We start from the raw sequence: 25,792 nt of genomic DNA, 5'->3' as shown, positions 1-25,792 counted from the left end.
CATCTCAGTCCTCTGTCTGCCCCTCCGTACCTGGAGCAGCAAACCCTCTAATCAGGGGCTCTGCTCTCAGCTGGTTTTGGCTCCAGACTGACTTGGCGGGGGCTGGAGGTGATGGATTATTAGTAGTGGGGGGCCAGACCACTATGGGCCCCACGTCACCCCATAGACCAGACATGCCCTCATTCTCCGCCTCCTCCTCCTCCTCCTCCTCTCCTCCTCCTCCTCCTCCTCCTCCTCCTCCTCCTCCTCCTCCTCCTCCTCCTCCTCCTCATCATCATCATCATCATCATCATCATCATCTATGAAATCATGTCAATCTAACCTCGTTTTTTCAGATGAATAAACGCTTGCAAGTTTATATATTTTTCTAGAAACACCGGTAATGGGATCCAGGCTGTGTGTGAGTCTGGCAATCCACTATGTTTCAATACATAAAATAACTATGTATAATAACTAAGTATCAATATATACCAAAGTACAGAGTTGAACATGAACATATATATGGTATGACTGTTATGAATGTAAATGTGTTTAATACATGATGCGTATGGTAACATCAAGGCAACACAAACAGACTGACTGTGCTGAAACTCAACTCTATGACTCAACAATTTGCTCAACGATACACAGCCAGGCAACCAGGTGGACGGCCTGGTGAGACCATAAGACAACAGCAGAGTACTTCCCTCTTCATTCATAAATTAAACATCCATGTTTTGTTCGGGGTCGATAGTGCGCTGGGAAAACTCTTAAGTGTATTGATATCCTCCTACACCCCCAGCACTGAGTACCGCTCACCTGAAACATTTTCATTTATGTATTCATTATTTATTTGTTTTTATTTACCAGCACAATGTGAGGCCGATCATCTGCCAACTTACCCCCTCCTCGCCCCCAGCCCGACCCTCCCCTCCAGACCCCCTTTAACCACTCTCTGCCAGTCTGCCACTCTCTCTGTGCCCTCTCTCTCTCCCTCTCCCCCCCTGTCTCTCTCTCTCTCCCTCTCCCTCTCTCCCCCTCTCTCTCTGCCTGTCCCCCTCCCTCCAGCCCTCTCTCTCTCTCTCTCTCTCTCTCTCTCTCTCCTCTCTCTCTCCCCCTCTCTCCCCCCTCTCTCTCTCCCCTCTCCCCCTCCCTCCAGCTCTCTTTATCGTTCTCTCTCTCTCGCTCGCTCTCTCTCTCTCTCTCTCTCTCTCTCTCTCTCTCTCTCCCTCCCTGTACCCCTTCTCTCCAGCTCTCTCTCTATCTCTCCCCTCTTCCCCCTCTCTCTCTCCCCCTGTCCCCCTTCTCTCCCCCTCTCTCCCTCTCCCCCTCCTACATGGTCTGAATCCTGCCCGGAGGCGTTCTGTTTCAGCTCTGTACCCTCCAGTCACTGTGTGTGTGTGTGTGTGTGTGTGTGTGTAGTAAGGAGGGAAGTAGGGGGGAGATTGTGTGTGTGCATGTGTATGTGTATTAGTGTGTGTGTGTGTGTGTCTGTGTGTCTGTCTGTCTGTGTGTGTGTGTCTGTGTTGTAAGGGGGGAGGTCGTGGGAGAGGAGTGTGTTGACCGCAAAGGGTCTACTGTTTAAGAGAAAAGGACTTCTCCCTCCTCCTCCTCCTCCTCCTCCTCCTCCTCCTCTCCCTCCCCTCTCTCTCTCTCATTTACTCTCCCACTCTCACTTACCCAGTCACTCCCTCCCTACCGCTGCTGCTGGTGCTGCTCCCTCTCTCCCTCTCCCTCTCTCTCTCACACTCTCTGTGCGCACAGACTGCCCAACATCAGCTGTCTCTCTCTCTCTCTCTCTAGGTAGAGTGAGGTACAGGCGCAGTGTGAGCAGTGAGGGGAGATGACAGAGCTGTCGGTGGTGTGAGCGATCGGGGCTTCCTCAGGACGTGTAGAGAGAGACGGCTGTGTTTCCTGTGAGAGCTGGACGGCTGTAGAGCACCGTGCACCCCAAGGTGAGCTCCTCTCCTCTCCTGTGTGTGTATGTGTGTGTGTGTGTGTGTGTGTGTGTGTGTGTGTGTGCGTGTGTGTACCTGCCCCAGAGCAGGTGTGGAGGTATTTTATTTTCTGATTGCTTGCTTGTTTGTTGTTTGTCATTGATAATAAGATAATAAGATAAAAGATCTATGACACATGAGTGTTTGATATTATATTCTTAAGTGAAGAACGTTCCCTTTATGATTCAAAAGATTCACAGTGTTTTAACAAACTGTCTTTCTGTTATCTCTTTGGTTGGCTGGCTTTGATAAGTATATATACAGTATATATATATATGTCTTGTATTTCTTTATTCTTGTATTTTTTAAAGCATACGCCTAGGTATTTATCATGTTTTATTGTTAATTTTTTTTTTTTTTTTACCAAAGCAAGGGGTTGGCTATTAATGATGTTACTGCAAACTAAATTAGTGATAATCTACTGCCCTCGCCTGGGATTACACTTAATTGTGGAACAAGAAACGGGTTTGGTTAGTGTGTGAGTGTATTTGTGTGTCTGTGTGTGTGTGTGTGGGGGGGGGGTGTATATGTGTATGTGTGTGTGTGAGTGTGTGTGTGTGTCTCTGTGTGTGTGTGCGTGCTCATGTGTGTGTGTAGCCTGGGAGAAAGCCAGCTGCTCTGCATTAGAAGATGATAGTAGTGCTACTGACTATACTCCTCTTCATACACCACTGCCTGTCTGACTGACTGACTGACTATATCTTACTTACTCACTCATCGGTCGACTAAATGGTTTACTGCCTGTCTGTCTGTCTGTTTTCCTGCCTACCAACCTGATTGTCTGTCTGTGACTGACTAGCTGATTGGCTGGCTGACTAGTTGTCTGACTGACTGGCTAACTGACTGACTGACTGACCGACTGGTTCCCGTAGACTATGGTACCTGTCAAGCAGACACATTGACTGGCTCCTAGAAGCCCGTCCAGCGCTGTCCATTTATGAAGTCAGGAAATTGATTTATTGGTCAGCAGTATTCTGAATGCTTTTGATCTCAGCCTTTATGTTGAGAGAGAGATAGAGAGGGAGAGGAAGGGAGAGAAAGAGAGAGAGAGAGAGAGAGAGAGAAAGAGGGTGAGGGAGGAAGAGAGGGAGAGGGAGGTAGGGAGGGAAAGAGAAAGAGGGTGAGGAAGAGAGAGAGAGCAAGGGAGAGAGAGAGGGTGAGAGAGGGAGAGAGACGGAAAGGTAGAGAGAGAGGGTGAGGGATGAAGAGAGAAAGGGTGAGGGAGGGAGAGAGAGCAAAGAGGAATGGAGAGAGGGAGATGGATAGAGGGAGGTGTGCAGCCTGCAAGAGTGAGTAGGACGGACAGACTGGCTCCTGACAGAAAGACACACATAGTACACACAGACGCCACGCGATAAGGGGAGAGTGTGCATTTGTGTGCGTTTGAATGTGTGTGCGTGTGCGTGTATCTTTACGTGCGTGGTGGGGAAGGAGACCCGTAGGATACCAGGGCATCGACTCTGGATGGTGATTGGGTATCGAGATGAGATGTGATCCCATTTACACCAACGTGTTCGATTCCCACCGGTGTGTGCTCCACTGGCACCCCTTGGTTCTTGATGGAGACAATTACTCTTCTTCTCTGACACAGAGATTGGCATAAAAATATTTATTATGGAGTACTGCTCTTATTTTATACTTTGCCATTCTGTTATTTTTCCTATTTCTCTCGCTGGTCTCTCTCTCTCTCTCTCTGCTGGAGTGTGTGTTGGACATGGTCATGAGAAGATGAAAGACAATATTTTATCACACAATGTGTGCTCTAGCTAGATGATAATCTGGGTGTTTTGGGTAATCATACTTTATGAGGACCCAATTTAGATTATTAAATAGCCTTATGGTGACAGTACTGTGTTAAGGCTTATCATGCTGTATCCTTTTGAGGACAGCAGGGCACAAGGGGTTTCATGCTATATGCTTACATCAGCATACATTCTAGATGACGCTCATGGTGTTATGGTTCATCATACTCTCATACTCATACTATCCAGGAGCCTATCTAGATGCCTATCAGGGTGTTATGGTGTATCATGCTATATACTTATGGGGACTGTGTGTTACGGTTTATCATGCCTTATGGGGACACTAGCTAGATGGCTATCTTTGTGTTAAGGTTGGCTACAGCCCTACGGGGACACTAACTGGTGGAGATGACACTCTGGGTGCTGGGATGAGTGGGAATGGGCTTTTGTTTGGACAGCTGTTAGCCCCCTGCAACACAACACAACACATGCATGCATGCACACACACACACACACACACACACACACACACACACACACACACACACACACACACACACACACACACACACACACACTAATCTTTAAGAGTGTGCATGTACTTAACCCCACTTTGCCTCCAGTGGGGGTAATAGAGAGGACACTTCATTGTGGGGGTTTCATCATTGTTGGGGACCACTATTGATTATCTCTGGCAAATAAAAAACTGTCCCTTTAAATAGTTTCATAGTAGACTCACTTTTATGGATTTGGGTTTTTATCAGTATACCAAATGAGAGATTGGTTGGTTTGATACATATTTTATATGTTAAAGGTGACCTTAAACCTCATCTATAATCCTCAGTCTTGTTTTTTCCAGTGTAGATTTTATTTTTGTCCTTGTGATGTTAGCAAAGCTATCATGCCTAGCATGTGGTCAACCCTACAATAGTTCAGCCTTTAGATGGTGCCAAACTCTCCAAAGCCCTTCAGCGTGTAGGCACCCTTTAAACCCGCGGCGGCCCTGTGTCCCTGCCACTGCGTTAACTCTCTCTCCCTTCCACTTCCCCTGAGATTGTTTCCACTGAGACGCCACCGCTGCCCGCCATCTCCACAGCTGTCCGGCTTTTTGTGTTCTTTCACTAAAACTTAGCCAACGATGTGATCATTTATGGCTCGGTGAGTTCGGCGGGTGAATCCACCTGGAATACTGTGCTGGATGAGCGGACCACCTGGGGGCCAGATGGTCGGAGAGAGAAATCTCTCAGCACCTGGAAATAGGCACTTCATGACACATAGCAGTGCAGGTCTGGTGATGGTACAGCAGACCGTGTTATTTCTTCTTTTTTAGTAGTTTTGGAAAGTCGTGAAGCAGTAGCAAAGAACTCGAGGAACATCTGCAGCCCCACACTTTATAAGATGACGATCTCAAGTTTATTATAATTCTATATGATTTTAACAGAAATATGATTTCTCTTGTAAATGTATCCATCAAACCTAGTCTATGTCACTAATAAGTATGTAGCTCATGCATTAATCCAAAGCCTTATGCATATCATTAAGAAGCAGGTAGAGGTTAGGGAATCTTAATCAAGGAGGCCTACAGGTATACTGTGGAACTTGGATTGAACCTGTTACCTATAGGTAAAGAGTTGAACATACTTAATGCTACACAATCCTCCACAAGCTCCTCGTCTGGTCTCGTCAGGACTCTTCTGAGCTCATCCCTGAGGGCAGAGTTTACATTAACCCTTCACACAACTGCAACATGATCACGTGTCATGTCCTTCTCTGGGAATCCACCCAGAGATATGTGAGAAGCCCCAGTGGTCACCGGCCACCAAACGAGGACTCAGAACTTCCTCGGCTCTGAGAGGAATGTGGCGTTTTAATGCTCCAGGTGGTTTTAATGTCCGTCTGAGGCTGAAGTATGACAAATGTGGTGAAACTGTCACAGACCAGAGGGCTTCCCCAGGAGAGAGCTCCAGGATCATTTGTTGCCCCCCAAGACTTGAACCCCAATGCTGGCTTTGAGACGACCAGATGTGGCGGGGGCGGTGGTGGCGGTGGTGCTGGAGGTGGTCATGGTAGAATTGGACTTGGAGTTGGTGGTTGCTGCTCTGCCTCTGACTGGACATTGGAATGCATGAGCCATCACAGTCCTGGAAACAAGAACAGAGAGGGAGAGAGAGAGAGAGAGAGAGAGAGAGCTAGGGAGAGAGAGGGAGAGAGTGTAGCCTGGATGAGTGTGAGAAGGTGGCAGAGAGAGGGGGCAGTGGAGGAGAGAGTTGCAAAGTTTACAACAGTTAAAGAGAGACAGAGAGAGTGACAAAAAAAGAGACTTGCTGAGCGATTGAATAAAAGACAGAGAGAAAGACATGCAGAGAGAGATAAAGACAGAGAAGGGGGGGGAGACAGACAGAGGGAGAGGGGGAGAGAAAGACAGGAAGAGGGGGAGAGGGAGTGGGTAGTTTAGCGACGCAGGCCATCTAGATTGAGGGAAATGAGAAAGAAGTGTGGAAAGCAATAAAGATCTGACACCTTTAGGGATGAAGGTCATTAGGGCTGAATGAGCGAGGCGCCCCTATATGGACGTGCGGCGCGGTTAAGACCTGCATCACCGACGAACACAAACAGATGTCTGGCTGTCGGCGGCTACCAGAAAACAGAAAGAAATTATAATGATTTCCTTCCTTCGCGCCCAAACGGGATATTAAGCGAGACTGAAGAATAGGCTGAAATCCTCCAAACCCAAACATTGCCCGTTACCCACGTTACCGAATCAACGCCAGCCAGAGGATCAGGGAACAATGTGTTTATGGAGCGTAGTAAAACTAGCACCAAGGACAGAGAACATTCTTCCTTTTTCACACTTCTGGGTTTTCCACCTCGCTCGGTGAAACATTCCCGACCCACTGGTTCAACGGGAGCATGTCGTTTTGCGGTGCTGGCCGTACAACAGGGTTCTTGTGTTCTGTGGTAGCACCGTTTCCTTCCATACATAAACATGAAAACAGAGGCGTTCTCTGGGGATCCCCTGTGGGTGGGCGGGAAGACTTATGAATCATCCACCGACTGAGCTGAACACGGAGGAGGAGGCTCTGTCTGCTCGGTAGATCTCAGTCGACTGGGACATTGCTCAGTCTCTATTTCCTTGTTGTCTCAGCTGCTAATGATGCTTTAGAAACAGCAGCGGTAGCAGAAACCCGAACCTCAGAACCGACCGCCAGAACAGTACCACCTCTGGTGACACGAAGCGCATGGATCTGATTGGCTGAGATCAGGGCTTATTTCAGCCAATTAGAAAAAAAACGATTGAAAGGTATACGTTTTGTGGAAATGAAAACAGAACAGATGGATGGAATTGAGGGTTTTGTTCTCTTGAGACGTGTAATAAATCAAAAAAGTTATTTGGATAATTGTGAAGGAGATGAGTGCAGTTGTGGGGAGGGTGTTAATTACATGGTTTGTTAAAACTGCTCTTGTACACGGACCCCTAACCTGACCTTCTGTTTGGCATTATTACTCCTGGCCAAGCAGCTGGTCAGGCTATCAGGAGGAACGCTGATATTTATAGTAATTGCCGTGTAGCTTTGTAGTAAATGTAAGGAAGTGTAATAGTGTTGTAACACAGCAATTGTTGCAGTCTGGTAGTGTAGTAAATGTTGTGATGTAGTCATGTTGTAGTTCTCTTGTGTAGTGCTTGTTGTAATGTAGTAGTACTGTTGTGGAATACTTGTTGTAATGTAGTAGTTTTGTAGCACACAGTGAAGCATCCATCGAAAGGACAAATGGTAGATAGATAGTCAGTGCATACCATGCCACCGTCACAGCCGCAATAATAAAAAATACATAAAGTAAAATATAAAACCATAGGAACCATAGTGGCGGAGCATGCCCCTCACTGGGCCGGGCGGTGATCTCACCAGAGAACAACGGGCCCAGCACCCAGAGCAGTGAGCGAGCAGTCAGGTGGGGAGGGGGGGGGGGGGACATAAAGAATATTGATGGGTTCCCCGGCCGGGCGTGACGTCCCATAGCAGCGCTGGGGGAATTGAACACGGATTTGAGAGAGCGTCTCCGCGGACATGGACCCGCGGTCCCGCCCACCATCCCTCTTGCTTCTATCTCTGTGACAGGCGGAAATTGGTTTCAGTTGGACAAAAAGAAAATGGCATGGCTTTTTTTTACTCTTTTTTTTATTTATTTAAGCGGGAAAGGTATCTGTCAGACGCACAGACTCAGGGGGCCCCTGGACGGCCCGGACGCCCCGTGGTGTGTGCATGTGTGTGCACATGTGAGCATGTGTGCATGCGTTTGTGTATGTGTGTGTGTGTGTATGTATGAGTGTGTGTGTGTATGTGTGCGGAGTGTGATAGGGGCCCTCGGGTTGGTAAAGTGATTTCTCGTGGTATCCAGATAAGTGTTTTTCTTTATTTTTTTTGCTTCCCATCCCCGGCACGACAGCCATCACCCACCTTATCAGCTGTGAACACACCCGCCCAGCCCCACCCCCCCGCCCCGCTATCTGTGTCATCTCCTCCAGAGCGGGTCACACAGAGGAGCCCAGGGTGTGAGCGTGTACTGGGGGTGGATAGAGATGTTCCCCGCTGTCGCTAGGAACATCTTTATCTGTCTGCGCTTTTCATTTAATTTCCATTCGGAAATGGAAACGATGTTGTTGTCAATTCCGTTGTTGTTGTCAATGTTTTTCCTTGGTGCAAGTATAGCGATAGCACTAGATGACTGCTAGATAGAGTGCTAGATGACCGCTAGATAGAGCTAGATGACTGTTGTTACTGTTGCGCCACTGTGCAACAGTACTACTACTGCGCTAGATGTGTACTAGACAGCATGCAAGATAGCATGCTAGATGTGTGCTGGATAACGTGCTAGATATGCACTAGATAGTGTGCTAGATTTGTTCTAGATAGCGTGCTAGATTTGCGCTTGATAGCACGCTAGATATGTGCTAAAGAGCACGCTAGATAGCATGCTAGATTGTGGAAATATTGGCACCATTGAAGTGATCTGATTTTAAATAACCGGCCAGTGAGCATCAGGATAAGCCATTGTCTTAAATTGAATGCTAGGTTAGGTTTCAAGAAGCCTTGACATTATATCCTTGAATTCAAACCCTGGTATAAGGCAGGCAGCCCTAAATCGTTATAGTCAAAGAATTTATTTTCTGTAAAACGTTTCGAGACTTGGTGTGGGCTCATCTCCAGGTTGTAGACTGTGACTAAGTGAGGGTGTTTCCAGCCCGCAGATGTATGCTACTCACACACTGCAGTGAGACTCATCTCCGCCTTTGGACTCTCTCAACTCTAAATCAAGGCAAGTCTAGTCCCTTTTGAGGTTCCTCATTGGTGCAGCTCAACCCAATGGACACCGGTCATCAAAGACTCAAAGATAGTACAAACGAGAGAGAGACAAAGAAATAGGACAAGAGGAAGCGATGTATGGAGAGGGAAGAAGAAAGAGAGAAGATGGTGAAGGAGAGAGAGAGCTAGAGGATGAGAAATATAGAGTGAAAGCAATGAAACAGAGGAACATCTTCCGTCTCTGGCGGGGGGCGGTGGAGGTGATTGAAAACGAAGGAAGTAAGAATCCTCCACCATCGATTCATCCATCAAGCAGTTCATCCATGTCTCCCCTCGTCCAGGACATCCCCTTTCCGTGTTTGATGTTCATAACTCGTACCGTATCGCTGTCCTCTCTCCCCCCTGCTGCCTCTGTCCCTGCATGGCCGACCTTGGTGGAGTTATAACGGATCAATAATCACCTGTATGGGCAGCTCTCCTCGCCTGGCAGCACAGCGTTGATTATGATTCATACAGCCTCATGCGACTCCCGCCCGACCCGGGCCCGCCACCTCCCCCCTGAATGCATGAAGTGAGAGAGACGGGGCTGTTATTTGATGATCTGTGGCGCAGAGGGCTTGGCGACAGTAATGGAGGCCATTTCTTGGACGTTTACTTCAATACGGCGAGATCAAGATTCATAGCAGATGAAGATTCATACCAGATGAATACATATGCCCCTCCCCACTATTCAGTATTTACCCGCAACCCAGATTCAGACTGTGAATGAGGAGGAGTATAACTTTGTGTGAGTGTGTGTGCATGAGTGTGTCAGCATGCATGTGTGTGTGTGCGACTGAGTGTTTGAGTGTGCGAGTGAGAGTGAGTGTGTGACCTACAAATCTGCGCAAGCTTGATAAAACCCTCGGTAATGAAAGGGGAGACATGTGCGTGCTCCCCGGCCGGTGTAAGGCGCACTGGGACCACTGAATATTTACCACCGCTGCACTGCCAGTGCCCCACGCTGCTCCATTATGCAGTGTGTTTATTATCCAGCAAACGGGGAAATAGATAAATATGTCCGTCACCCTCAGGGTTCTGTTTGTTTATATTGGTTAGCAATATTTATTTACAGCTGTTATATATTTTCCATGTGTCATAAAGTCAACGTGTTATATTTTGCCGTTTATTGTTCACTCTATGTCGTTATATTTATTCATTATTCTATAATGTACCCATCATTAAAGCTATCAGCGCTACCACTCCAGATTTCTATGTAGATGTGATTGTATGTGACATTTTATTTTGAAATAGTGCCATTTAATCAGATTCTATTGTGTCGAGATGAACACTCTCTCTCTCTGGGGAGTCGGGACCAAGACAGCAGCCCACAAAGTTACAGACAAACAAACACATACAGACACAAACAGATGGGTCCCCATGGCACAGATGTGGCGTTTGTGTGTGCAGAGTTGTGATGCTGTACGACGTGAGCAGCATGGCAGCCCTCTGTGTTCAGAGAGACAGAGAGACCGCGGAGCCCACCACAGAACACGTCAGACGAGTTGTCTCCTGCTCTGTGTGATCTGTCCTGTCCCGCCATATGGTAGAGTCTTAGCAAACGCTCCCCCCCAGCGACGACAGATCCCTCTCCCCAGCAGGGGTCCTGGACCCAGGATGGAACCTAATCCATTACTCAACAGACCTTCCCGAGCAGGAACAGGTCTCCTCACAAAAAACAAAGATGTCCTCCAAAAGAGCACTTTGAAAGTTACACTTTGGATTCAAAGCAGGGACGGGGAACACTCCGGAACCAATGGAGCAAAACGGTTTTACATCTTTTGTCCTCCCGAGGTGATGAAGTGAGAAGTAATGACATCATCTGTCAGTGGGTGATGGAGGTGATGGGGGGCCCGGTAGTTATTGAGAGGAAACGATGTTGGCGGCTCACAGAATTTCATGGACACTTTAGCATTCTGTCTTCTTCTGTGTGGCTCTTTTGTTCTTTTCTGTGTGTACCTGGGTGTCCTCTCCGTGCCTCCACTTTGTATCTGACTCACGGACGAAGACGGACGCGGTCTAGTGGCGGTAAGGGATGATGGTGGCTGATCAGGAACACAAAGTCAGAAATCGTTTTGCCGTAGAACAAGGTGTTAACCTTGGAGCTCATGGGTTGAACGTGCCGTGCGTCTGGAGAGAATAAATAATGATATTGTGAAATTTGTGTGTGGGGGGGACGACAGTGGGGAGAGGGTGTATTTATGTAAATAGGACTATAAAGTGAGACTCTCAGAAGAGCATCCACCTTGAGCTGCCTGCAGTGGGCCTGCTGAGGGGTTGTGGAGGCTAACCAATGGATCCTCCAGCTGCTGGTCAGACAGGGTATGACCACTGATGGAGAATGCATGTGGGCTGTAACTCTTCCTTGTATTGATATACAGACCCGGCAGCTGGGCAGGTTTTCCCATCAGGGAGAGAAGGATTTGAGGTCGCTAGCGGTGAGGGAGCTCATTCACTCCTCCAAAGAGACTGAGACCAGAATGAGAGCATTCAGAAAGTTCAAGAACGTTTCTGGCACCGGGGGGAACCAGGGTTCCCGGTTGTCGGGCTGGGACTTTTAAAACAACTCGGCGCGACAACTTTGTTTGTCGCAAAAAACAAAAACAACTTTCAAGTGCTGCCTTCGTTCCCCTCGCTCAATAGCAGGCTTACTGCTTCGATCCGTGGTGGGCCGGGGGGCTCGGCGCCAGCAGGTTTGGACCTCGCAGAACTCACCTCACATTACACCATGGCAGCTCGCATGTTGGGTCGCCCCTTTGAGAAAGCTACAAACAAAGTGAGTGAGACCGACAAAGCAGCAACAGTCAAACTGTGTCAAGTCTGCTCCCAGAATGCCAGCTACCAGCTGCGTTTCCATAGCGACCTACTCTCCGTGGGGGGTTGGGGGGGGGGGGGGGGGGGGTCAAGGCAAAGAGTGGGAAATCGGTTCTCCCAGGGTCACACACACACACACACATTCTCATAGTCCTCCGAGGCCCTCCCTGTTTAATAAACACCAGCGCTGCAGCAGGTACCTCTTCTGAGTCCCAGCACATTATCGATTCTGCCAGGGTTTCCTCTTTCTATCTTTTTCTGAATAATGGGGGATAAGTTTTGTGGCCAGAGCCACAGATTGTGGCACAAAGCCGGTCTTGGTCTCACCGGGTTGCCTTGCTTGTTGGCTCCATGTGGATGGCAGCCAGGCTTCAGAGTGAGAAAGCCAACCATCCGCCCAGAACTAAAACCCCTTGCAGCCGCTCAAAGCAATTTTCTGGCTATTTTGTTGATTTAATCCCTAGTTTGTGATGCTTGGCCACAGCAGTGTGACTTAGTTTCCGCGGTTGTTGTGTAGGTGTCTGTTTGTGTGTGTGTGTGTGTGTGTGTGTGTGTGTGTGTGTGTGTGTGTGTGTGTGTGTGTGTGTTTGTGTATGCTTGTGCACAGGGTAACGGATGTGTCTAAGGGTTTTTGCACACCGTTTTGCATAGTGTGTGTGTGTGTGCGTATGCATTTGTGTCACTGTTGTGTGTGAGCAGGCTTATGGCTGTGTCTATGTGGTCTTGCATGCTGTTTTGCATAGTGTGTACATCTGTGTGTGTGTGTGTGTGTTTTTTTCCCACATGCATGAGCATGGCGCGGGAGAGCGGTGTGGTGGGGGAGTCTGGCTGGGCTGGGGGAGGGTAGTGTGGCTGGGTGGGGTGCGGGGGAGGTTAGCTCCTTGGCTACCCCCGAGGGCCAGATCGTAGCTTAGCTTCCCATCAGCGGGCTGCATTAGTCACATTAGCACTTCCCCGGCACGTCCATCAGAGGGGCACCCAGCCCTGCCTGTCTCACCCAGGGACACAGAGCCTGCGATGGGAGTGGGGGTGGGACGGAGGGGGCGGTTCAGGCTGTGGAAGCCGTACAGGCAGAGAGCCCTCTTAAGGTGCTCAAACCCAGCAGCTTGACGGGATTGAGAGGCTCCCCTGCAGATGGGTTCCTGAGCAGCGAAGCCAGCCAAGAGAGAGAGAGACCGATGATCGCTCTGCTCCCATGTCACCCCAGTCTAGGGGCTTCTTCCAGCAACCTTTCACTAAACTGGAATCAAATGTAAATCCGCTCAGAGGAGAGGCTCACGCTGGGAGTAAGATGGTTGAACTATGCACTGTGGTTTTGCTGCGATCACAACCGGGGCCTTCAACAAATTATTCACGCTATAAACCGCTGAGTTGTGTTTGATGATCGTACCAATTGCCATTAGTCTTCTCGGAATCTGAGCAGCACATGGTGGGTTGTGCAGGTAGGTGCAGGTGTCAGCATCTCTAAAGAGGTGTGGGAGACCTGGACTGAAATCATCTCAACAATCCGAGTCAGGCAACACAACAAGACCGGATATCTGTTGTTGCTGTGTGAACTTTTCCCCTGTTCTGACTCAGACACAGTGAACAGTGCAGCACTGAGGCCAAGAAGTTCCAACTCAAGCCTTAATTTAACATATTCATTGCCCTGTCATTAAGAGGAGAAAAAAAAAACTTTTGGTCAGAGCATGTTTAGTCCAGACAGGGAGAGCGCTCTTTAAATTGAGCAGTATAACAAGTTTATTTAATCTCAGGATAAAAGAGTTGAAAAAAAGAAATAGCGGTTTGTCTGAGACCACAAATACGACCATCAGCAGATTTTGTTCCAGGCCGTAACTTTTTGAAGGGAGTCTTGTGTCTGCACAAGGTCCTTGTGAAACAGCACCAATAACCTCAGGTGTAGGTAGGGAGGGTCACGTTACTAAACGAAAACTGCTGCCGCTATGGGGGTGGTGCAGGAAATGCTGAAAACGAGGGAAAAGTTTCAGACCCTGGTCGCTTTCAGCATCTTTCCACAGATGTTCCAACCCAACTACCTCTATTAATCTTCCAGGAGAAAGGCTGTGGTTTTGACTTGCTGGGGGAAAACTGTGTTGAAGGTCCTACTATTTAAACCCCCTCCCTTACTCCCACCAATGCAACCATGCAGGTGTTACCTGCTGTTCATGGCAGCCTTTGGCAGGAACCATTGTTCTGGGAGTCAGCCCTCTGAGCCTCAAGGTTACCCACAGCCTCTGGTTTAATTACAGCTCTCGGTTCCTCAGAGGACCAGCAGGAAGCATGACCGTGATGATGTCATCTCCTGAGTGTCCATCTCAACGTCCACGTGGCGACAACTCTCCGCCTCTGAAAGTTGGTCCTTTGTTGAGGGACGGCAGTGGAAAGTTAATTGCTTTTGTCGTGTGGAGATTCTGTGACATTTCACTGTGGCTTTGGTCCCTTGTGTTCATGGGAGGAGGGAGGGGGGGTACTACTGCTGTTCCCATGCTATATGGCAAGGGCACGCCAAGGAATAGAAGGGCAATATGGATCTGTGTTGTTTGCCTAACATTCAGAGAGATATGTTTGAACCTTTGTTGAATGATCCTTTTGCAACCCAGCTCTGTTATGTGAGCTGATGTTTCTTGCATCTTGCTCTTAAGTTGTTGTTGATATGATGTTGTTGGGTTGTGCAATAGTTCTTTTTTTGTAAGGAAGATAAGAATGTCAATGTGAACATTGGCTGTAAAATATGTAGCAAATAGATTTTCGTTTGGTGATGTTGCGTTTTTGTGGAATTAGATTTCAAAATGAATTCCACAATTTCTCTAGAAAAGTCAGAAATCGTCAATCCCTAACATATATCGTGCTTCTTTGCTTCTTTTTCTCCAAGGGCTTCAAGAATCCCCGTTCCACCCAATCCAAGAGACGAGACACCAGAACAGCCAATCCCTTTCCCTCTGGGCCGCCATCGTCTGTGACAGGCTCCCTTCGTCATGGGGATGAAGAACGCCCTGCTGGGCCTGGTGGGCGTGGCCCTCCTCCTCCACCTCTCCTCGGCTGGCCTAGTCAAGAAGGTGCTCCGCCACCGCCGGGAGGCCCTGGCTCCCCAGTCCCAGGAGAACTTCACTCTGCCCCACCCGGAACAGCCCGTGGTCTTCAACCACGTCTACAACATCAACGTCCCGGCCGCCTCCCTCTGCTCCGTGGACCTGGACGCCCCCTCCAGCGGCAGCTCCAGCGAGGCCAAACACAAGAGGGGGGCGTCGGACGTCCAGAGCACCGAGCAGCTGGAGCAGACGATGGACGGCGACAACCAGATCGTGTTCACGCACCGCATCAACATCCCCAAGCAGGCCTGCGGCTGCAACAACAACCTGCCCGACATCAAGGACATCCTGAACCGGCTGGAGATGCTGGAGTCAGAGCTGTCCGGCCTGAGGGAGCAGTGCAGCAGTGGGACGGCCTGCTGCGGAGCGCCAGTGACGGGTAGGAACATCATGTCCCAGAGGTGGCTGCATGTAACGGCTGGTTGAGCAGCAGCGGAAATAGGACTCAAAAGCATGACCCGTGAGGCAGAAGTTTGTGTCGAAAGAATGGTCTTAACTAGCGGATAGGTTGGTACACTGGAAATCAGTTGTAGATCAGGCCAACAATCCGGCAGAGAGAAGGCAATGGCATAGTCGGGAGTAAGCAGGCAGGAATCTGAAAACCAGGAACCGTAATATCACAGGGAAAATGCCAGGACGCTTGATACAAATAACAAAGACGAACTGGCACAGAGGAAGGGAAACATGCTGACTAAATACACTAGGAGGGGAATGTTGATGAGGGACAGGTGAAAACAATTAGGGTGAGGGGGTGAGATGTGACACTGCATCGTGGGTAGTTAGTGCCCTTGAGGTGGCTCCATGGTAGCTATTAAGTGCCCTAGAGGAGGCTCCATGGATAGTAGTTAGAACCCTAGATATGGCCTTACGGTGGTCAGAAGCTTGGGGTATTGATTTCTGGCTAAGATGCGGCCTGTATTGAGTTTGCATGTTCTCTCTATATTTGGGTGGGTTTCTGCCAGATCTTTTTTGTTTCTTGTCACCTTTAAAGGCAAGCAGGCTCAGCTTGTCGAAGACATGAATATTGATTGTAGGAGTGGATGATGAGGTTGTATGACCCTGTAGTGGAATAGTATCCTAGTCCGACTTTATCCTAGTTGTTCCAACTTCATGCTGCAGTATGCCCCAGTACCCCTGTGATCCAGCCCAGTAGCAATAGCAGAATGATGAATGTTTGTATCCTTGCGGAGGTGTCTAGGACAAACACTTAACCTCTCTGTCTGCCCCCAGGCGAGGTGGCCACCAAGCCCTACTGCAACGGCCGAGGGAACTGGAGCAGTGAGACCTGCGGCTGTGTGTGCGAGGCGGGCTGGAAGGGCCCCAACTGCACCGACCCCGAGTGCCCCAACGACTGTCAGGACCAGGGCCGCTGTCTGGACGGCAAGTGTGTGTGCTTTGAGGGTTTCAGCGGGGACGACTGCAGCCTGGAGGTCTGCCTGATGGACTGCGGCGACTACGGCCAGTGCATGGATGGCTCCTGCCAGTGTGCCGAGGGCTTCATCGGGGAGGACTGCTCCCAGACCAACTGCCTGAACAACTGCCTGGGCCGCGGCCGCTGCGTGGAGGACGAGTGCGTGTGCGACGAGCCCTGGACCGGGTACGACTGCTCGGAGCTCATCTGCCCCAACGACTGCTATGACCGCGGCCGCTGCGACAACGGCACCTGCTACTGCGACGAGGGCTTCAGCGGGGAGGACTGCGGCGACCTCACCTGTCCCGGCAACTGCAACAACCGCGGCATGTGCGTGAACGGCCAGTGCGTGTGTCACGTCGGCTACGTCGGTGAGGACTGCTCCAAGCTCACGTGCCCCGACAACTGCAACGCGCGAGGCCACTGCTTCAACGGCAAGTGCATCTGCGACCCGGGCTTCGAGGGCGAGGCCTGTGACATCCTCTCCTGCCCGGACAACTGCAACCACCGGGGTAAGTGCGTGAACGGGGAGTGCGTGTGCGACGCGGGCTACCAGGGCGATGACTGCGCAGACCTGTCCTGCCCCAACAACTGCCTGGACCGTGGCCGCTGCGTCAACGGCCAGTGCGTGTGTGACTACGGCTTCACGGGCGACGACTGCAGCATCAAGACCTGCCCCAAGGACTGCATGGGCCGCGGGGAGTGTGTGGACGGGAAGTGCGTGTGCCTGGAGGGCTTCACGGGCCCGGACTGCGGAGAGCTCACCTGCCCCAACAACTGTCTGGACCGCGGGCGCTGCGTCAATGGTCAGTGCGTGTGCAAAGAGGGTTTCGTGGGCGAGGACTGCAGCGAGAAGACGTGCCCCAACAACTGTCTGGAGAGAGGATACTGCGTGGACGGGAACTGCGTCTGCTTTGAGGGCTTCGCTGGGGCGGACTGCTCGCTGCTCACCTGCGCCGGGGACTGCCAGAACCAGGGCCGCTGTGTGAACGGCATGTGCGTGTGCGACGAGGGATTCATCGGCGATGACTGCTCAGAGGGTGAGATACGGGATTGAAGTGATTCAGATGGAGTTGATGTAGCAGCCGCTGACGGGCAGGCGTGCGTCATTGAAATGAACTAACTAACTTACTAGCTTCGCTCATAAGATAAGAAGATACAATAAGGAAGTGATAGATTTACTATCATTCCTTGTTTGCTAGATTTATTTAGATATATTTACGCATCAAAGAATGCATCAATAATTTTTCCCAATGAGTAAGCCGATATTCTCGGATATAGGATCCAAAGTGCAGTTTATCTACATGTTTTGGAAACAGCAACATTGGTCTGTAGCATAAGAGGTGAGGTTGAAAATCTGTAAGAAACAAAACATGAAATACTACTGTGTACTAAACAGAAGATTCAACTTCCTATTCGTTATGTCTATTGACAATTCTACCTGGGGAGACACTAGTACATGGCAGCTTACCTTTCTCTGAGTGAGCGATTCTTAGAACGATGGTAAACCACATATGCTCTGTGATTTACCACGGGGCCTTGTGCTCAGAGTGAGCTAATGATCTGTTTTAAAGAATTTTCTGCCACAATGTGGGGAAAAGTACAAGTAGCTTCTGTAAACGGACCTCTGTTTGCACACGAATACCTACCTTGGCCCAGAAAGTAGCATCTGGTGGGCCTCGTAATTCCCCAGATCAAAGAGGGTCTCGTTGCACTGAAACATGATAATAGTGGTCTTAAGGTTTAAAGACCTCTGTGGTCATTCCCAGAGTGGGCTGCTGTCACACACTTACATCGAGGAGTAGTGTTTCGTTTTGGCCTGTAGTCTCTTTACTGGCCTCTCCCAAGAGAAGATTCTGTAGGAGTCTGGTGGTAAAAATATCTTAATCTCAAAGTTTCTCAACCCTTTTGAAGTATATATTTTTTTACAGTCACTACTACTAATAATAAATGTTACTGATTTTTAAGATGCTCAAAGAGACAATGCAATGTAAAAATATATGTAGAAAATTTAACTATATATGATCGAAAAATGCCATTAAAACATAAATTATGTAAATTATGGCATTTTTGTGATTAATGTGTTTAATGAAAGTGATTAATCCCTTTCATACTTTAAGTTACTTGTGACGCTAACCTGCACATCTCCTCATGCTCCTCCCTCAGTCTCACCCCCCAAGGACCTGACGGTGGTGGGGGTGAACCCCGAGACGGTGGACCTGTCCTGGGTCAACGAGATGGTGGTGACGGAGTACCTGGTCACCTACATGCCCACGGCCATGGGGGGTCTGGAGATGGACCTGCGGGTCCCCGGGGACCAAAAGATGGCCACCATCAAGGAGCTGGAGCCTGGCGTGGAGTACCTGATCAGCGTCTACGCCATCCTGAAGAACAAGAAAAGCATCCCCGTCAGCGCCCGCGTGTCCACACGTAGGTCCTCCTCCTCTGCCTTATGAAGGCTGAAGGTCATGTCGATATGAGTTCCTCCGTGCCTCCTAGGTCCAGCACTCCTCTTCATATGAAGGCTGAATGCCAAAGCGGATATGTGTTCCTCTGTACCAAACCCACTGGTGCATATATTGACATTCTGTCTTTGACCACCAAGTGTGTGATGGTCAAAGGCAGAATATCACATGGTTATTCGGTGCATTTACATTTTCACAACAAGACCAGGGCCAGCTATGTAGCAGAAAAGAAGCAAAGAAAACAACTGTAAATTACTTGGATTGCTTATAGTTTACAACTAGAATGGAATAAATGCTGCAACATTTTCCAAATGTATGAAATCTGTTGGATGCAGAACATGCCACCAAGATCAATGATGTCGTTTTCAAAAAAATTATTTGTAATGTTAAGATTCTGTTGGGATCATGTTTGATCTGGTGGGTAGTCCTGGTAACTGTTGTACTCTTGAGAACATGTTGCGTCAGGAGAAATCTCACATGTTCCCCTGACCTCCTCAGATCTGCCCGAGCCCGAGGGCCTGAAGTTCAAGTCGGTGCGGGAGACGTCGGTGCAGGTGCAGTGGGACCCCCTGGACATGCCCTTCGACGGCTGGAACCTCATCTTCAGGAACACCGTGAGTCCAGGGCCTCTATCTCCACCACTGCGCCGTTACGTCATTAGCATGGATCCCATGTTGCACAGAAGCCAGTGGAAACTCAAAAAGCCCACCGCAGCCTGTCATTATCTGTGTTTGCCTTTGGAAACCCTATATGTCCCGCCGAGCGTGGAGCTTCAATTTGAAACTCAATAATTGCCTAATGCGTGTGCATGTGAACCGGAGTAGCTGTCGTGTGGAAAACAGATTAGCCGTACCCGGGCTCAGTCAGCAGTTGCACGTATCAAAGCTTTCTGGGCCGACGGCTCGGACGGCACGTCCGGTAATTGCTGTGTTTGTTGAAGGCTTTGTTTTCTTTCTGAAATGCGTCTACAAAATGTATTTCAAGTTTAAGTGCTGAAACACGAGAGAACCACGGTCTGTTAGGCATAACACCCAGAGTGTCTGGGTGTCACCAGAGGGAGGGGGCCAGTTGAGTGGACCCCCAGACCTCACCCTGCAGCCCTGCAGCAGAAGGCGCTGTGTGATGCACCAGTGCCTGGGCTGCTGGTGTCTGTACCGACGGTGGAAGATGCTTTGAGACGTTGTGTGTTGTTCTGCCGAACAACACACAACGTCCAAACCATCTTCCACCCTCGGTACAGACACCAGCGCCTGGGCTTCTGATGTCTGAAGATGGTTTGAGCTTTCGAGTTGTGTGTTGTTCTGCCCGCAGAAAGAGGAGAACGGGGAGATCCTGAACAGCCTGGGCCAGCCTGAGACCACCTTCGAGCAGTCGGGCCTGGGGCCAGGCCAGGAGTACGAGGTCAAGCTAGAGGTGGTGAAGAACAAGAACCGCGGGCCGCCCGCCTCCAAGAACGTGGTCACCCGTGAGTCTGCTCCCTGGTTCAACGTGGCCTTAGGAGCTGCTTTAGGGTCTCCTCATCTCATTAACTTCTGACGGGGGAACCTATTGCCTTTCAAAGGCAGAGACACAAACATGAAGATGCATGTATGCAAACACACACAGATTCACAATTGCAAACACAAACATGCACATGCGTCCAGGCATTTCTCGGTTTAGAATCAAAAGGAATCTACACTCACACTAAGACCTACGTATTCACACACACACACACACACACACACACACACACACACACACACACACTCTTCCCAAGCTTTTCAATGGGTTGTTTTGTAACAAGTATGCAGACATGTTGAAATGTGCAGTTAATGAATGATAATGAGTGATTGATTTCTACAAACTACTTGGATTGTAATGCAACCACACTCAGATGGTCTCAAATATAGGATTGGAGATAATGATAACTTATCTAACTACCTTAAGGCTCTTAATATGAAACCCTATTATTGTATTTCTAAGTGATCTGTGTGGATGTTGTCGTAGTGACAGCAAACTATCACACCAACCCACCCAACACACACACTGAGGGTTCATCCAAATCAACAATGTTTATTACATGCAAAGCACTGCATCAAGCTACTGTTGTTCATTTAACATGTTGATCATTAATGGGATTTGCCTCAAATGACCAATCCATGGAATGCAATTGAAAGTTTCATAATTCAATAAGCATTAGAAAGAAGGCTGCTTTTACCCTGCTTTTCAGGCAGGACTCTGTTTATGCACAATTACTAAAAAACCGCAGACCTTGTCGTTTCCACTACTAATCCCTGCGTAGTTTACGAGGGGGGGGAATAATCCTTAAAGCTCTCTCTTTAGGCGCTCAGGCAGGAGACAGGGTTTCCCGAAATACAGGTTCTTGAAGGGCTAAGTCATCGCCGCCGACTCTCCCCACTAAACGAGAAACAAGGTTGTCAACTTGAAACCCGGGGCTGCGTTCCACATTCATCGATGGCTTATCCCCACCGCAAGTCTATTAAAACCCCAGCTGCCAAGCCTGAATGATCTGCTCATTAAGTTTCACTGCAGAGATGTGATTTAGCGGTGAGAAGGAGAGAGGCCGTATAGATTTCACTCTCTTATTGTGGGGATTTGTGGAGAATTCAGTCTCCATCTGTCCATCAGTGTGAAGCCCTAATTGTTTGTAGCAGAGGAACGTAGAAGTTTAGGATCGATATGAACAGGGGTGACGTTTATACACCTCACCTGGCGAGGGCCACAGCCTCCGTTTGTTGGCTCCAAGGGCCCCGGAGAGGCCGTTAACGCTCAGAACGACAGGCCGAACTTAAAGGCTGCTTTTTTGGAAAAAGGATTTCAGTGGAATAATAAATTCCGTGGTCCGTATTCAAATAGTTAGTGTCGCTCTGGACCTCGGGGAGTTAAAGTAAATGAACATAAAGCCATTTCAATATGTGAAAGGAGAAACATTTGTGCTATTCAGCACCCCTTCCTCCTCCTCACAATCACCTCCTGGCATTGATTCCAGCGCAGCCCTTGGTGATCCGTTGTGCAGGAGTGGTCTGCTGTTTGCCAGAACAAGCAGTCATGTGCGTGGAAATGTCATTAAGCCGGCGTAAAGCCTTATCACCGTCCCCATGGGGGGCCGCTCATGAACGGTCCTATTTATATGGTGAAGTAAGTACGCTACCCGGGATCAGGGCTGATATGAACAGATGAGAACGTTTGACACATGAGCAGCTTGAGTTGCACAAAGGCAGAGACTCAAACATGAAGACGCACATATGCAAACACACATAGAGTCATGTATGCACATGCATCCAAGCATTTCTTTGTTTGTTGTTCTCGACACAATATAAATTAAATCTCACACTAAGACCTATGCACAAACACACACACAGACACACACACAGACACACACACACACACACACACACACACACACACACACACACACACACATACATACACATACACAACACACACACACACACACACACACACACACACACACACACACACATACACAAACTCACACAGACACGTTCACACACACATAACCATGCGTAACGTCAGCGGCGGCTGGATTATAAGGTTGTGTTTTCTCCGGGTCTCTCCACCTCTCTAAATATCTGCCATTACAGCTCGGTGCATCAGAGAGCTCCCACTGAGCAACTAATGGTGTGAAGTAGGATCAGCCCTCCTCCACCTCTCCTCCACCTCTCCCCCATCACTCCTCCATCTTTCCTCCACTTATTACCTCACCCTTTCCCTCCCCTCTATATCCTCACCTTCCCCCCCTCTCCTCCATCTCCATCAATACATTCTCCCTTCTCCACCTCCTTCCCTGTCTTCTCCACCTCCTTCTCCATCCCCTTCCCCCACCACCTCTTCTCTCCCCCTCTCCTACCACCTCCACCCTATCTCCCTCCCCATGTGGGTCTCACCATCAGCCAGCGAGTCACCCAGGAGAACGGTGTATACATACCAGTACGAGCCTCCCCCTCCCTCTGAGACAGGGCTGAACCCACGACGCTGGGTCCGTTTTATCAGCCCCACTGCAGAAAGCTGAGGCTCCACTCACGCTGTTGTTGTTGTTATGCGACTAATCGGTTTCCACAGGCCGGGGAGTCGCCTGCCCTTCACAGTCCTGGTGGTTAGAATTGGAAAACAGTTCTGCTTACCTGTATGAGCAGCTTGTTCTCCAACCTCAACCGCAGAATTGGTTGTATAGAATAAGTCACTTCCTGTGGGGCTTGAGCCCCAAAACTATCATCTTACTTCAACTTCAACTTCAAAGCACTTTATTTGTCCCCAAGGGGCAATTTAAAAGGGTGCATTACAGTAGCTTCAGGGACACAATCAACAACCATAAGCAGCATGCATAAACATAAGCGGCACGCATACCGCACAATCAACCAACATACACAATTCACAGACACACTGCACAATCACACAGCACACACCGCACCTCATCATTCAACACAAAGTAGTAGTTTTAAAGTTTTTAAAGTTTTTAAAGTGCTTCCTTAGTGCTTCAAATAAAAAATAAAAATAAAAGTGCATATAGAAGGCAATTCTAAACATATGTTCCTGAATCAGTGATTATTAATAAGCTGGACAGCCCTCGAAATGAAGGTTGCCTTCCTCCTTCCTCCTCCTCCTGTGTCCGGCAACCCGGACAGCGGAGCCTGCGTCCTGAGGGGAGCCACTCAAACTCAGGAAACAGGACATCAGGACAAACATCTTAGATGTCATTGAGGCCCTGTTTCATATATAAGTGGTCTCTAGCTCACTCCCAAGTGTCCTTGAACCCTAGATCCCCTAATTACATCCCTTCCAGTAGGGCTAGAGAATCCAAAAATATAATTAAAGTAGACAATAATGCCGGGATTCATATAAAGAGACCAGACGGCCAGACTATTTTACTCCCACTTATTCTGGGCCCCCATGAATGATGTGTTTGAATCTCTTCTGGTAGGTCTTCGACCCCCATGTTGATAGTTTGAATAGTTTTGTAAATCTGTTTCATCTGCCTTTCATTTAGGGAGACGTCTATGTATCTATATTAACTTTAAAGCTATGCACAATGATATAAGCTCTCCTCCTCCAGTGCTTCATCTACTAAACACATCAGATGCACCACCCTAACCCTGCATGTCTCCACCCCTCCAGGGATCGATGCCCCCGGCCTGGTGAGTGTGCGCGACGTGACGGACACCACGGCCCTGGTGACGTGGTTCGAGCCCGTGGCCCAGGTGGACGGCGTGCGTGTGTCCTACGGGCCCAGCGCTGACCCGGCTGACCGGCAGGTGGTGGAGCTGGAATCCTCCGAGACCCAACACCACCTGGGGGCGCTGCGCCCCGACACCCAGTACCAGGTGGCGCTCGCCGCCAAGAAGGGAGACGTGCTGAGCGTGCCCGTCTATGAGACCTTCCTCACAGGTGAGTCTGTGATGATGATGATGATGATGATGGTGGAGGTGGTGATGGTGATGGTGGTGGAGGGGGTGGTGCTGAATAGAAAGCACTTTATTCATCCCAGAGGGTGAGATGAAGGATATGGTGATGATGGTGCCACCATATTCAGATATTTGAAATCATATATTTTGTACATTTTGATAGGACTGGAGCAGTATGAGATCATTTTACGTTTCACGGTACAAAAAGGAAACCGATTGACCCTGAAGAATCATCGTAATTCACTTTAGAGACAGGTTACTCTACAGTACATCCTGTATCAGCTACAGTCTGTGACTTGGGTGTGATTGAGTGAAATGTGGTCGGTGACCACATTGATTGGATCTCACAGTGACTGAACTCACTCTGACTGACTGAACTCCTACTGCCGTCACCTTCTAGGTCCCGTAGTGAAGCGATCATGAAACAGTCATCCATACACACCTGCCGCCCTGCCTTTCTGTGTGCTGGAGGTTTATTTTCTGCTCTGGAGCCTCTCTCCTGCTTTAATTACAGAGGGTTACAGTCACAGAGCGTCTTCCTCTTCCCTGGGGTTTAGACGGGAGCTGGCTGATCCCAGTGCGACTGCGGATGTAATTAAGTAAATAAAAATCGGTTCCCGAGCCTCGCACCATGGCAGTGCGACAGGTGCTCTCCGCTCCCCTGTTCTTTGTAATGTCTTCAGGAGACGGGAGGAGGAGGAGGAGGCCTCTGTGGTTAAATTAAGCAATCTTACACAAGATGGCGTTCTTGAATGTCATTATTGGTACGCGAAGCACAGCCGAGTTCCAAAGTCCTGTGCTTCAAGTACCAATAATGACATTCAAGAACGCCATCAAGTGTAAGATTGCAATTCAATAACACAAACCATCTTCATTATCAACAATATTGTAAAATATTTTCATATTGTGGGTTAATTTGCCCTCAAATTCAAGCTTTCTGCCCGAGTTCATCTCCATCAGAAAATAGTTCCTATAGTAACGATAGCCGACTCTTGGTCAGTTGAACCTTGTTATGGAAACTAGGCTCATGAAAGTAGTTTTGGCTAGTTAGCGTAGCGATACTTTCTGTAATTATGCACGCTCTTTTTGTCCATTCTTTCACCAGGCATTTAAACACGCTCAAATGGGAATTGACCAATCGGAGTGCTTGCTTAAACTTGCGTGTTATTGAATGTCTATTCTTACACTGTGTGCTTTCAGACCTGCAGAACACTCTTGTCTTCCCTGCATTTACATTTACATTTAGAGCGTTTAGCAGACTATTAGTACATTTGTCAGAAGAAAGAGAAACAACAATATATCGATGTCTGTACAGTAAGGAAGTGCCAAGCACTAACAGTTGTTAGGTAAACCCATTCCCCGTATGCAACAAAATAGCTAGGATAAGATTCTCTGGGAGGCTTAGTGGCTCAGCCTGCTAGTGTGCTCACCATGTGGGCAATCCCCCCAGAGAGACCCATGCTTGATTACGATCTACGGTTCAATGCTAAATGTTGTTCCCTCTCGATCTTGAAACCCACTTTCCTGTCT

General features: G+C 48.8%; 1 protein-coding gene across 1 annotated transcript in view; it reads left to right on the top strand.

Annotated features, from left to right (window-relative positions):
* The first annotated feature begins 1,822 nt into the window (after positions 1 to 1,822).
* The window catches only part of tncb (tenascin Cb), a 44,961-nt gene continuing 20,991 nt past the window's right edge, over positions 1,823 to 25,792 (top strand). Inside the window, exons 1-7 of the mRNA XM_084467677.1 lie at positions 1,823 to 1,934; positions 14,747 to 15,342; positions 16,194 to 17,414; positions 18,541 to 18,804; positions 19,338 to 19,453; positions 20,151 to 20,304; positions 23,976 to 24,245. Of these exons, the coding sequence (XP_084323803.1) occupies positions 14,850 to 15,342; positions 16,194 to 17,414; positions 18,541 to 18,804; positions 19,338 to 19,453; positions 20,151 to 20,304; positions 23,976 to 24,245 (2,518 nt within the window). The 5' untranslated portion in view covers positions 1,823 to 1,934; positions 14,747 to 14,849. The remainder of the gene's footprint in view (positions 1,935 to 14,746; positions 15,343 to 16,193; positions 17,415 to 18,540; positions 18,805 to 19,337; positions 19,454 to 20,150; positions 20,305 to 23,975; positions 24,246 to 25,792) is intronic.

Source organism: Micromesistius poutassou (assembly GCF_964030765.1).
Source record: "Micromesistius poutassou genome assembly, chromosome: 5".
NCBI lineage: Eukaryota > Metazoa > Chordata > Actinopteri > Gadiformes > Gadidae > Micromesistius > Micromesistius poutassou.
Note: the sequence above shows the minus strand (reverse complement) of the source record. Positions and strands in the feature narration are given on the sequence as shown.